The 15,058-nt window shown below is 36.4% G+C and overlaps 1 protein-coding gene across 5 annotated transcripts in view; it reads left to right on the top strand.

Annotated features, from left to right (window-relative positions):
• Positions 1-15,058, top strand: part of SSH2 (slingshot protein phosphatase 2) — a 252,552-nt gene that overhangs the window by 73,235 nt on the left and 164,259 nt on the right. For 3 of the 5 annotated variants that reach the window (XM_047708143.1, XM_047708139.1, XM_047708138.1), the window contains exon 2: positions 10,488-10,632. The exons of the other annotated variants lie outside the window; for them this stretch is intronic. Coding sequence is in view for 2 of the 3 variants with exons in the window: in XM_047708139.1 (XP_047564095.1) it covers positions 10,488-10,632 (145 nt within the window). In the remaining variant the exon portion in view is untranslated. The remainder of the gene's footprint in view (positions 1-10,487; positions 10,633-15,058) is intronic. 5 annotated transcript variants of the gene reach the window in all.

The following is a 15,058-nucleotide window of genomic DNA, read 5'->3' as shown; positions in this document are numbered from 1 at the left end:
TATATAGCATTACTGCTAAAACCTAAAACAGTGTGGACTTATGTTGATCTAGAAAAATGTTCATATACAGATGCTGTAACAATGTTGATTTTTTTTTAAATTTTCTCTTTCATTCTGTTTTGTATTCCTTGTCCTTGTTTTGAGTTTGTCCGGCTCAACTTCAAGAAGCTACATTGAGGAATGTACCAAGTTGCAAATGTGTATTACCTGGAACTTCCTGGAAGCTGAGCATTTGATTTCTGTAGAAATTTGTTTACCCAGATTTTAGAAGAATAACAATGAGAAAACTAAGTTTATTTTATTTCTATTGACTATTACTTAAAATAAGAAAAGGAACTTAATCCTCACACTTCTTATCAACCACTTAGTATATGCCACATATTGTTCTGGATGCTCTAGATCTATCTGTGAACCAAACCAAAAAGCACTGCCCTATAAAGCTTATAGTCTAATTCCTGACCATTTCCCCTTCTGCCTCTGCCAAGAGAAATGCTGAGTTCAAATCCAGTACAACTAGGTTATCTGTGACCTTGGGAAGTCAGTTCCCTTCTTTCACCCTTTAACTTGTAAATGTAGTAATCATGTTGTCATGTTATTCATTTGGGTATCTCAAAAATCATCCATTGCATTCGTTGAATAAGAGTAAATTTTCTTGGGGGCGCCTGGGTGGCTCGGTGGGTTGGGCCGCTGCCTTCAACTCAGGTCATGATCTCAGGGTCCTGGGATCGAGTCCCACATCAGGCTCTCTGCTTAGCAAGAAGCCTGCTTCCCTCTCTCTCTCTCTCTGCCTGCCTCTCCGTCTACTTGTGATCTCTCTCTGTCAAATAAATAAATAAAAAATCTTAAAAAAAAAAAAAAGAGGAAATTTTCTTGTTAATTGCTTGGATTTACATACACTCAAAGAAGCCTTATGCAAAATAACCTAAAGAAATTTTGTCCCAGGATTTACCAGTATGTGTATGTTTTTGCAATGGATCTGGCTTAACATCAGCAATAATTTATAGTATGAAAGCCAAGACCACATGAGTTTATGTTTATAGAATTTAATCTCGCGTATGTCATCACAGTTTAGGGGAATGATGAAGGAAATGAAATAACAGAGTTCTCTCACGAGATAGCTGCTGCTTATTTGGTATGGTCTGCTTTTCTTTTGGGAGCTTGTCTGTTCTACTCTGTATGATTCCATGGTGCTGACAACCCCTTTGCCCTGCTTTTCTACCACTAGGACAGCCATATGTCCCTAGACCCATGTCAGGCTGGTCAAGGTACCCACTTTGCCTAGATTCCATGGTGGATTCAGAGTAGCATGTGAACCAAGCGGGGCCAGTCAGGGTCATGTTAAGAGATAGATACAGATGCTTGCGGCAAAAAGGATTAAGTTCTTTTTTCTGGACTCTCTGATTAAGAGGATGATAATGTGCTTGGCGTGGTTGGTGGTCATCTTAACTACCACGTGGAGACAGTCTGCCTAAGATTAAGAAGGAAACAGAGTCCAAAAAGAGAGAGGGGAAGATAAAGACCTAATGACACTATTGCATTTCTGAATCTCCCACCCTCCTTAGATTTACTAGTTATGTGCACCACTACCTAATATGTTTTTCTTATCTACAATCTACAGATTGCTTGTAACCAAAAGCATCTTGTATAATACAGTATCCTTACCTATTATGATAGTCATTTGTGTTTGCTAATATTTCTGGTTCTCCTTATTCTAGATAATGGTGGGATTATACTTCCCTTGGGAGTTGGGAATGCTTACGTAACTACTTTGGCAAATGAAATTTGTGACTTTTGCCACTTCTAAGTGGAAGGCTTAAGAGCTGATGCATGATTCTTTATATTCCATTCTCCTTGCCATAGTAACCAGTCATGTCCTTGGTGAGTGAAGATAACATGGAGTAAAATCTCCACTAATCTAAGATGGACATGTAGTATAAATGAGAAACTGTTACTATTTTAAGCCACTAAGACTTTGATGCTATGTGTTATTACAGCCCATCTGATTTGATATTTGTATGAAATACATTTTTCTATGTTAAAATTTTCTAAATATTTCAGGTGAAGAAATATTTTAGTACAACATCTAAAAACACTAATGTCCACAGAATGAGGTTATTAAAATATTTAGTATACATAGTTATTCTAGTTTGGTAGTAACATTACAGGCTAGAAGTAAATAGCAGTGTTTCCTGGTTTACCATACAGGAGTTAAATCTGCTTTTAAGGCTGTGACCTCTGACCAAATTATAGTTGCCTTGTTTCATATTATATGGCAGGACAAAGTCTATAATGACAGATGTTTAAAACTCAGACACTATGTAAGCACTCTGGCCTTGCCCGTGACAACTTCTCTTATGTGGCCTGAACAGTAGGGTATATCCCTTAACCAGGCCTTGCTCTCTGAAAATAGAGAAACCAGACAAGTAGGAGGAAGTGGTTTAAGGACAGATTGAACAAAAGCTTGATTTGCAGGCTTGTAGGATCAGTATGAAACCCTTGAAATTAACAGAGGCCTTGGTTATAACCATCAGGGAAGCTACAGTAGTTGCAAAATGTATAATATAGGTAGCTATGAGCTCTGTAAACATGAACATTTTGAGTCATGCCTTTTTGAGGCAATGCCGTTTGTTCATGCTACATAAAACATGCTGGTGGTGGGTATTAAAGAGGGCACGTATTGCATGGAGCACTGGGTGTGGTGCATAAACAATGAATCGTGGAACACTAAAAAAAAAAAAAAAGCCGCAGTCCTAGACTTTAAAGGCAATTGTATAACATTTTTTCACCAAAATATTGGGGAATATTTTGCTATTAAGAAAAAAATTATACCCACACACATGTACACATATTAATTTATTTATTGCAATCTTCAGTATCTGTGTTGGACTCTCCATCTTGTGTGAAGAATGAAATATTCTCACAGGCAGAGCACATTGAGTTATTTTTCTACCTGTAAAATGGAAATAAAATTTTTTTCCCTTTCGGAGTATCTTGGTGGCTCAATGGTTAAGCGGCGAACACTTGATTTCTGCTCAGGTCATGATCTTAGAGTTGTGAGATCAAGCCCTGTGTCAGGCTCCCCGCTAGGCATGGTGCCTGCTTAAGACTGTCTCTTTGCCTCTTCCCCTGCTCCTCCCCCTCCAAAATAATAATAATAGTTTTTTTTTTTTCCTTTTCTTACTTCTCCTTGATTGTGCACATGGGGAAATGTGGTAAATAATGGTATGTGGTAAATAATGTATTTGAGGTAGTAGCATCTTTGAATTCAGAGGACAAGATGCATTGAATGAAAGGGCATTGGTGATTCTGGTTCTATCTGTGATCTTTCCATTTACTTAGCTACAAATTTGACCCAGGTTATTATTTAGCTCTTGTTTCCAGTTTCTTATCACCATGAATTCCAAAGTTTATTAGGTATAACACATTTAGGTATTCTTGGGTTATTATTGCCTTGGTCGGCTAATTATTTGCTTTATGTCCTTATTGCTATGTAATAGACCAGAATGTTACCCTTCCATGGTTTTTTCATTTTTGTGAAGTCCATCTTATTCATTTTCCCCTTCCTTACCTAGAAGCTTTTTTTCATAATTTGCTTTCATGTTTTACTCAGTAAATATTTAGAGTATGTATTAGGTCCTTTAGTCTTAATTAATAAGGATAAGTTGTGAATATATGTAATTATAATTGAAGAAAGAAGATAAATGCAAGAAGAAAGAATAGGACTTTAGGAAAGGAGAGCTCATACCCAATCGAAGGAGATCAGAGACTTTAGGATTTTGTATGATTTTTCTTCCTAAAAAGCAGGAACATAGTACTTGATGTAAGAAGGTCAAAGCAAAATATGTTTTTGACTAAAGCATATCCCTAGGGTAACTTGAAGTGGTTTGAATTCTGAATGGACTCTTTCAGATGCTTGTAGATGGTATAGGAGAAGAGAAAAATGAAAGTGCCTGGAGTTCTTATAGTTGATGGTTCCCCCAATAGCAGAGGCAGAAACTGCTGCATAGTCCAAGGACCAGTTGGAAGAGAGAGGTGGCAATGGGCTGAATTCAGTCTAATTTGAATTTCATATCTGTTGTAATTTTTTAAAAAATTTCTAGCTAGTTTTCCATAGGCTTCTTTATGATTTAAAATCCAAAGTCTACATTAATAGCCTGTGAGGTAGTCTCCATGACAGCACTCATATCAGAAATTCGATGGAAATGTTTTATTTAAATTTGTTTTATTCTGTAAATGAATGATGAGGAATGGAAGAAGCCTTGAGGAATAAGTGTTAGAAGGGAGTTAGGATTTTTACTGCAAACAGCATAAAAGCTGGGACCTAGGATGTGCCGTCAGTATATATACATGATGAACACCATTAATATTATTTTATTTCCCAAATACTTGTAGTTACAGTTTATTTTTGCTTATTTGCTTCTGATTATTTGATTGATTACTTTATCAGACTGAAGCAGGGACTGTATCTGTTTTATCCCCAACACCTGTACTTGGAGACTAGAGTGGCTTATGAGACAATTCTTTTTTTTTTTTTTAAAGATTTTATTTATTTATTTGACAGACAGAGATCACAAGTAGGCAGAGAGGCAGGCAGAGAGAGAGAGGAAGGGAAGCAGGCTCCCCGCTGAGCAGAGAGCCCGATGCGGGGCTTGATCCCAGGACCCTGGGATCATGACCTGAGCCGAAGGCAGAGGCTTTAACCCACTGAGCCACCCAGGCGCCCCGAGACAATTCTTAAATAAATGGGCATGTATGTCTGAAACATCATGTCCTATATTTCTGTGGTGGGTTCATTTAGAAGAATCTAAGAATGTCAAGAGTATATAGAAACAGATTTTGCTTTTCTCACACAAGCTTTCTGAAGTATGGAAATAAAGTTGAATATTTACAACCTTGGCCTCTCTACATTATAAATGTAACTGTTATTGGCATTGGTGTTTATTTTAATCAATATAGGGAAAAGAACCATAACTTTTGAATTAGTTTGCCTAACCAATCCCCTGATGTGAAAATGTCATGGGACTAGTTCATATAAAATAGAATAGTTTAAGAAGTGGAAATATGTTTAATATTTCTTATATTTTACTTATGTGAAATTGTGTTAAACCCTTGACTTATGCAGGCCAAGAAATAAGTATTTATGAACCCACCATTGATTACTTATTAAGTTATCAATGCAGTGCAGTTGTTCTGCAAGCTGAGGATCAGATCTGAATATATTACATAGCTTTCATAATTGTCACAGTTAACTATTAATAACTGTTTACTTGCCATTGGATTGTGCATACTGAGTATTCAATTATGTGACTCCTCAAAACTATGAAAATTGGAACACCTGGGTGGCTCAGTGGGTTAAGCCTCTGCCTTCGGCTCAGGTCATGATCTCAGGGTCCTGGGATAGAGCCCCACATCGGGCTCCCTGCTTAGCAGGGAGCCTGCTTCCCCCTCTCTCTGCCTACTTGTGATCTCTGTCTGTCCAATGAATAAATAAAATCTTTAAAAATAAATAAATAAATAAAAATCTGTGAAAATTGAAAATGATCACTTTATAAAAATTCAGTTTCATGGTCCAGTCTGTGGAAGCACTTATTTGAGATTGGTGATGACTATGTACATGTGTTCATATCATATACATAGATAAAACTGTAAGCCACCATTGATTTTCTTCAAGACCTATTTTTTCTTATGGTTGGTCTCTTAAATCTTGCAGAATATATAGCATGGACACTTTTTTTTTTTAAGATTTATTTATTTTTTTGAGAGAGAAAAAGAGTGCACATGTGAGTGGGGGATGAGGGCTGGGCAGAGGGAAAGCATTTTCAAGCAGACTTCCCACCGAACATGGAGCCCAATTTAGGGCTCATCTCACAACGCATGAGCTCATGACCTGAGCTGAATGAAACCAGGAGTCTGATGTTCAACTGTTGAAGCCACCCAGGCACCCCAGCATGAATGCATTTCTGTCTGCCATCTCAATTTACTTCGATAGCTTGAGAATTTTTTTAATCTGCAGTATACTTTATAGCTACTATTTTATTCCATATTTTATTGCATAGTTTTGGTTGACTCTAAGTTATATGAAATAGTAGCTTGCAATATTTCATCTTACCAGACCTTACTCAGTAGTCTTGGGTACCTTTTTCATGGGATGTTCAAGGAAAGTTATGTTTCCAGGAAATTAGGGAAGTAATAAATATTTCTTGTTGGTTGCTTCAGAGTGTTTACTGACCAGGATACTCTCTGGGGACTGTCTTTTTAAAACTGCTTTTGCTTCCATGAGTTGTATTCTTATGGCATTGCTGGTGCTTTTTACTGGTTTCTTGAATTTTCACATATAGCTAAATCCTTGTTGGGGCTGTACTAGTTTCTCAAGAAGAAATATATAATGACAGTGAGAATAGATGTTTTCAGTTAAGCTTTTTTCTACTAGAATCTGTAAATAAGGGAAGGAGCTTCCTATCAGGTATGCCCATCTTGCCTTTTATGGTTTGCCTTTTTAATCTCCTGTTTCCTCCCCACTACTATTCAGTTCTGAGGGGAAAATCTAGATCGAAGAATACATTACTAATAGATAACAGGATAATTTGTTGATGATTTGACTATATCATCACAGACTTCCTGTAGTTACTTGTCTTCAATTGTCAGAATTCTACTGAGCCAAAACATCACTGATAAGGTTTATCCCTAACTCCCTGTAGATGGAAGAAGAAAAGGATTATATTGAAAAGTTGGTTTTAACTTAAGTTTCTTAAGTCTTAGACTGTTAACTGGTGAAGGGATGGTGGAAGAGATGCATCAATAATATTTTCCCAGAATTTAGAATATAAGTATTTTCTAAAGTTATCTCAAGGTATAAAATTCAAGTACCAAAGAGAAAACTCCTTGAGGTTTATGCAAAATGGAAGGGAAAAATAGATAGGAGTCTTAGGGAAGTAAAAATGAGACTAGAAGGGAAAATGGGGAGACATTTTTAATGAAATGAAAGACACATTTAATGAAAAACAATAGACACATAAGAATGAGTAACCAAGAAGCTTCTGAGGTGGGTTAGATAATCTAAAAATTGACAATACATGATTCTGATGTTTAACAAATTAGAGGGGAAATTTAGATGACTGAATAGTTCTCTCTCATAAGATTTTACCTTTCTCTTAAACAGTGTTTTGTAATTATGCAGTTCTAGTTAGACTTACATTAGTGGGGGAGGTGTTCTTATTATAGTTGAGTTGGTGGGTTGTCAAGGTTAATGGGGACTGTGAGTGTAATTAAAAGCTTCCTGCAATAAGTTGCCAATTTTTTTCCCTCTGTCATTTATTTCCATTAATAAAATAAAGCCAGGGATGCTTTAACTGTGGAAGACTATTAATTAATAATCGGATTCCTTATGATACTCACTGTATTAGCAAGGATCACTAGGTAGGCCTCACTTATCTTGGGAATTAGATCACATTCTGATTTATAACTTCATATTTTTTTCTTCACTTTAGTACCTCTGTTTTACTTCAAGTAAGCTTGGAGGCTTTTGGGTAGTTTAAGTACTCAGTCGGCTTTTTTACCACTTTCGTTTTTCAGTCTTTTGTTTTTGGACACCAAATGAAGTTAAATGGTCTGCCCTGTAGTCTTAGAGGTCGAATCAGGAATTAGAATAAGGAGTCATTAGCATCTGACCTTCTCTTCATATTTATTAACTGACTATACTCCCCAGAATTTAATTTATATGTTAATTACTCAATATTAGGCACAAGCCTTATTTTATTTTTTAAAGATTTTATTTATTTATTAGAGAGAGAGAGAGCACAAGCAGGGGAAGGACAGGCAGAGGGAGAAGCAGGCTTCCTGCTGAGCAAGGAGCCCCACACAGGACTCCATCCCAAGACTCTGGGATCATGACTTGAGCCCAAGGCAGATGCTTAACCTACTGAGCCACCCAGACGTCCCACACAAGCTTTATTTTAAAGTTACACACAGCAAGGAGTGCCTGCCTGGCTCAGTTGGTAGAACATATGACTCTTGATCTCAAGGCTATGAATTCAAATGCCACATTGGGTGTAGGGCCTATGTAAAATACATACATGCATGTATGCACACATACATACATAGATACATACATAAGTAAATAAAGTTGCACACGGCAGTCCTCTGTAGTACTCCTCAAATCTTTCCACCATAAGTTTCTCTAACAGCAGAAGAGAGTGAATAGGAAATCTCTGACAGTCTGGGTATACAGAGTTTAAAGGAGTCTATTATAAGCCCGAGATTTATTTGAATTTTCATGGTTTACTTCAGATTTCTTGCTTATATATCTGTATCTCTGTTGCTACAAAAATATTAATTACCATTGGGTTCCCTAGGTGGCTCTGTTGATTAAGCATCAGACTCTTGATTTTGGCTCAGGTCATGATCTCAGGGTTGTGGGATTGAGCCCCACCGGTAGACCCTGCTCTGGGTGTAGAGCCTGATTAAGATTCTCTCTCTTCCCCTCCCTGCCCCCACGCTTAAAAAGAAAAAAGATTTTAAAATATTACTTCCAATCAAGTAAAACTGATGCCCTGAGAATGTGATTTATATTCATCCTTTGATTTCAGTTAATTCCTACCACACTGAGGCATGACCCTGGAGTACTTGTATCCCAGTTTAAAAAGCATGGCTCTAGAGAAAAAGAACGTTGAATAGGAAGAGTTGTGAACTCGAGCTGAGTTCACATGGCTATAGCAGGAGAAGCTGCTGTTCAAAGAGGAAGAAAAGAGCATGTCATTTACTCAGGTAGCCACCTGCCAATAGAGGCTTTTACTGGTTGATCTTCCAACTTATTAATTATGTCTCTTTTAAAACATTGGTTTGATGATATGTGTAATCTTCCACCTAATATATCAGAAGACATCTAATTAAGAAAAGAAAAAGAATAAGAATCTGTACATTTCTCCCATGCCCTTACTCCACATTTTTAAAGTTTTTTTCTGATTATAATACATGATCATTGTAGAAAGTTTAGAAAATATAAATGATTATAAAGAAGAAAGTTACCACATATAACCCACATCCCATTAGAAATCTTTTTTTTTTTTTCAGTAGTTCTCACATGCTGATCATGTTCTCATTTTAAGTAAACAGTATAAATTTAGGTCTTAATAAAATTCTCTTGTTTAGTAATTTCTTAATTTACCCAACTTCTCCTGTCTTTGTACATTTAAGGTGGCTTACAACTTGTTTGCTATTATGAATACTCTGCATTTGGTATCCTTGTATACAAATCTTTGGGGATATTTCTGTTTTATTTTTGGTTTTGGTAGAATACATTTCTAGACATGAAACTATAAGGTCAAAAATAGGAACAATTTTAAAGCTCTTGATAGAAAGTGCCCAAAAAACCCTGCCCATTTTCATGACCTCTTGACAATATTGCACATTATTAGTTTTATCTTAAATAATTTAGTAGAGAAAATACGGTACAACATTTTATTTGAATTTTTGTGTGTTTTTTTTTTAATTTCAAGCTAACCATATTTTTACTTCCTTTTCAGTCCATTTGTATCTCTTTTGTGAATTCTCTTTGCCCGATTTTCTGTGGGGGTTTTTGCCCTTTTTTGTTGATTCTTTGGAATTCTTTGTTTATTGAAACTATTAATCCATTTTTTAATATATGGTGAAACTATTTTTCTCAGTTTGTTACACTTTTTTAAAATTTTACTATTTTCCTCTCTGTGAATATCCTTTTATATTTGAATATATGGCATGGTTTTAAAATGTGTGCCACATACTTAAGAACATACTCAACCATGTGAAGATACTGAAAAATAGGTGAATTGTATGGTATGTGAATTATATTTCAATAAAGATGTTTACAACAACAACAAAAACAAGACTATGTGCCAGGTATTTAGATATAAAGAAAAAACATGGTCCCTGTCTTCAAAAAGCTCACAGTTTAATGAGCCTTTTTATCCTTTTATTTTCTGTAAGGATTAGAGATAGGTATTACCACTCCCAGAAAATAAAATAAGTGGAATGCATTCCTAAAAGAAGGGAATGATCATTAGTTCACTAATTCCTGTTATTGAGACATTGCCCCATTCATTCTTGTTTCTATCAGAATTGTTATGCAAGCCTCTGAAATGATTAACCCTGTGAAAATATGCAACAGGTATGGCTATGAATATTCTTGTGCTAAGAATTTTTACTACATTATTGTATTTAAATTATATATAGTAAATAATGTTTGAAGAGTGAATCTACAACATGGAAGATGGGACATCTTTGTTGAAGGATCTGTTCCACTGTACTTGAGTAGAAGTAAGCAAGGGAAGAGGAGAATGAAGGGAATTATAGGCAGAGAGAACAGTATACAAAGTCTAACATGCACAGTGGCCTGGCTTGTTGAAGATACTACCAGAATTTCATGATAGCAAAATTTACCTGTGGCTGAAATACCTAATATCTGAAACCAAATGTTATCATTTTCAAGACACTAACTGCTGTCATTTTCCAAGGAAAAAGAAAATACTTGTGATACTAGCATTGATCAAGAGTGGAAGAAAACTACTTCCAATTAATGACAGAAAGTCAACCTACTACTGCCCTTGCATCTTTAATGACAGACATTTTGCAAGAGCTCAAAACAGAAGAAGTGTTCAGGTACTTTGTAAAATCGAGTCTTAGCATCTAAAAAGTTTGATGGCTTCTCATCCCTTTTATTTGGAAGTTAATATCGATGCTATGTTAGTGAGACCTGAGGACTCCCACCAACACCCCCATATGACAACCCTTCAGCCTAATAAGTCAAATGTACATGTAAAAACCTCTGTCTGGTTAACTCACCTCACTCTGACTTTAAAGGGATGAGTCCTTAAGACCAAGCACATCTTAAGTTGACCAAAAGGAGAACCTAGATTGAAGTCATGATCCAGCTGATATATACCTTGTTAGTCATTGGATGAGTGGTGGTTAGGATGTGCCTAAGATGGGAGGGGAAGCTTGAGGTAAGCTAGCCATTGATGATTGCTGCTGTTGGCATCCCAGCTATGTTTGTGATGAATAAGCACATGTCCCTGACAGCTAAGCCAGGTTCCTAATGTATAACTTCTCTTGGTCCATTTTGCAATTAAGAAGCATTTTATACCACAGAAGGCTATTCTGTGAAAGACTTATATACTAGCTAAAGGCTCTGTTCAGGTTTGAAAGCACTGAAAATGGTCTTTAAACAACACAAGATGTTTTCTCAGTATTTTCTGTGGATGCAGTGTCTCTGGTTCAACCACAGAATAAGCCTTGACTTGTCTGCCCTCTAGTGGAGATCTGTGGTTATACTGAGCAATGTCTTTTGGCTTTAGGAAGAGTAGTAGTACCTCATTTCTCTTGATTAGCATTCCAAATTTTGACCTCTGCTTCCTTAAAGAATTTTTATTACCACCAAAGCAACATATTTATAATTTTGTTCTATTTTCTAAGACGCTGATATATACCTTCCCTAGCGTCCCCATGGGATCAGGCCTAGATCACTGCCTTTTGCAACTCACATCAAGGCAAGCCCTGGGTTTCAACTCAGCTGGTCTGCTCACCACCACTCCCAACAGTGCTAAATGTAGTTCTGTTTTCCTTCCTTTTGCTCATGTCTCAAATGCCCTGTCTCTGTGCCTCTTCAGATCTTATGCTTCTGTCAAGATTGGACTCCTAGCTCAGTTCCTATGAACACTGTACCCACCATGAGATCTCTCTTCTGAACTTCTGAAATATACTTCCTGTGCCATGCATTTACATTGTACTTGTTGTATACACTTATCAAATATAATAGCCAGATTAACTCCTTGACTATGGTACTGTCTTACATTTCTTTTTGTCCCCTGTGGACTCTAGCAGCTTTTAGTGAATATGTTGATTTGCCAAAGATATCCCATATCCTGACTCTGTCTTTTCCCCTGTTAATGACTGAATAGCTAATTGTCTAGACTTAAATATGAGTACAAACAAAATGGCAGTGCATTTCCCACTAACCAAACTAGTCTTAGCAGTACATCTGTGTCTTAAATATTCTAATTTCTTTTTGATCAGAGTCCTGACTGTATCAGGACTTGGTTTATCAACTTGGTTTGAAAATGACTTTGGAAAACTTGAAAAAATTATGCTGTTAGCTCAGTAATATTTGGTAGGCAATCAGTGTTCATTACCCTTCTGCATGTGTTCTTTGGCTGGCTGGCTTGCTTGCTTTCTTTTTGAAGTATAGTTGGCATATTATATTGCTTTCAGGTGTATAACTAATGATTCTCCAGTTATATACATTATGAAATGCTCACCAGATAACTGTAATTACCATCTGTCACCATACAAAGTTATTACAATGTTATTTGTACTTTTCTTCCCCACTACTTATTTATTTTATAACTAGAAGTTTGTACTTCTTAATCCTCTTCACCTATTTCACCTGTCACCCCACCCCCTTCCCTCTGGCAACTTCTAGTTTTTTCTCTATGTTTGTTTCTCTTTATTGTTGTTGTTGTTGTTGCTCATTTGTCTGTTTTGTTATCTCTAACTTATTTTATTCAGCAAAATACCCTCTAGGTCCAACCATGTTGTTGCAAATGGCAAGATCTCTTTTTTTTTTTTTACAGCTCAGTAGTATTCCATTTTACATCTGTATCACATTTTCTTTATCTGTTTGTCTACTGATAGACACTAGGTTACTTACATATCTTGGCCATTATAAATAACACTGCAATAAACGTAAGTCTGTATTTATCTTTTCAAATTACCACTTTTATTTTCTTTGGAAAAATGCCCAGAAGTGGGATTACTGGATCATATAGGACTTCTATTTGTAGTTTTTTGAGGAACTTCAATACTGTTTTTTCAGAGTGGTTGCATTACTTGACATTCCTACCAACAGTATACGAGGAGGATTCCCTTTTCTACACATCCTTGCTAACATTTATTTCTTATCTTTTTGATACTAGCCATTCTGACTGGTATGAGGTTATGATCTCATTGTGGCTTTGATTTGCATTTCCCTGATGATCAGTGATGTTGAGCAAATTTTCATGTATCTGTTGGCCATCTGTAAATCTTTTTTGGAAAAATGTCTATTTAGGTCCTCTGCCCAGTTTTTAATTGTATTATTTTGGGGTGTTGAGTTCTGTGAGTTATTTATATATCTTGGATGTTAGCCCCTTATTGGTTATGTCATTTGCAAATATCTTTTTCCATTCAATAGGTTGCCTTTTCATTTTGTTGATGATTTTCTTTGCTCTGCAAAAGCTTTTTGTTTTATGTAGTCCCAATTGTGTATTTTTGTTTGTTTCCCTGGCCTTGGGTGACATATCCAGAAAAATATTGCTAAGGTTGATGTCCAAAAGATTACTACTCTCTGTTTTAAGAGTTTTATGGTTTCAGGTCTCACATTTAGGTCTTTAATCCATTTTGAATTTATTTTTCTGTATAGTGCAAGACAAGTCTGGTTTCAATTTTTTGCATGTAGTTGTTGAGTTTTCCCAACGACATTTATTGAAGAAACTTCAATATTATATTGTATATTGTTGCCTCCTTTGTTGTAGGAGCACATTGACATTTTAATAGTAGGTTTATTTCTGGGCTCTCAGGTCTATTCCAGTGATCTATGTCTCTGTTTTTAATGCCACTGCCTTACTGCTTTGGTTACTATAGATTTGTAGTATAGTTTGAACTCTGGGATTGTGATACCTCCAGCTTTGTTCTTCTTTCTCAAGATTTCTTTGGCTTTTAGTGTTTTGTGGTCTTATCTCTGAATAATGTTTCAGGTTGTAACTTTGGTTAGTTGTATTCTAATTCTTTATATCCATAAACAATTCAAATGTGTAATATTAAGAGAAACTTTAATAATCAGATTTTACCTAGCCTCCCCCAGATGTTATCAGTGCCTTTTCTATTTTTAAATTCCTTGGGGAGGCATGGTAATCATATGTCACAGAGGACTGAAACTAAAACCAGAAGGCAGTCTAAGCAATTAGAATGTGGCTAGCAGGATGCGCGCGCGCGCGCGCGCGCACACACACACACACACACACACACACGAGAGAGATGATATAGGTGAAAGGGGCATGCAGGCATTATTTCCAGGGTGAATCTAAGACAGAGCTAGGAGTTTTAAATCAAAGTTTAGAGCACAGAAAAGATTTGCTGTAGGTGAGATGATATTCAAAATATTTAGCAACTAGTATGGTACATTTATAAACGAATCAGAATAGGCAGGAGGAAGACCCCGAAATCCTCTGCTGTGCCAGCCATCATCGTGTTTGTTATTGGATCTTGAAACATTCTGAGAGGTGATAGAAATCTACTATTTATCATCTGGTATAGAAGTATTTCAACATTTAAACAATACAGTTGTACCACTATATCCTGGCTGAACATAAGACCATGTGTCCATATGGAGGGCTCAGGCTACAAAGAAGGAAATGGACCAGTGGTGGTGAGTGAGATGTGGATTTTCATTTGAGTAGGAGGGAACAGGATTTGGACAGGAAGAAAACTTAAAGACAAGGTCTTAGGATCAGGCCCCTATCAGTGCGCCCAGTATTCTTTTGATACAAGAGAAGCAGCTTGTTCTAGCAGAAGATACATTTGACCTTATCGGACAGAATCTTGACTCTGCTGCTTACTCTTAGGTTACTTTGAACAAATTATCACACTTTCATGAGGTAGTTTCTTCAGATGAAAAGTCTCTAATCACACCTGCATAGCATTTACCCCAGGGCGGCTCAAATGAATAATAGTCATGAAAAAAACATTAAATTATGGAGACCCAAAAGATGGCGGAGAGGCATAGTCTTATTACCTTATGGTGGATGCTGCTCACTTTCCACCCCATTTTAAGAAATCATCTTGGACTGACAGACCAAGGGGATATGGCCAATAATTTAATGGAGATGAGGCATATATTGAAATTAGCCTAAGGTTTATTGATATATGGAAATTAGCCTAAAGTTTATTCCTAATTCTGCCACTTACTAGGTTGTGATACCTAGTTGTGATACCAAGGTTATGATACCTTTGACAATATTTATTAATGCATCTAATATCTCCTGAGCTTGAC

This window comes from Lutra lutra, chromosome 16 (assembly GCF_902655055.1).
Source record: "Lutra lutra chromosome 16, mLutLut1.2, whole genome shotgun sequence".
Lineage (NCBI taxonomy): Eukaryota > Metazoa > Chordata > Mammalia > Carnivora > Mustelidae > Lutra > Lutra lutra.
The sequence above is the reverse complement of the archived record's forward strand: the minus strand, read 5'-3'. Positions and strand labels throughout refer to the sequence as shown.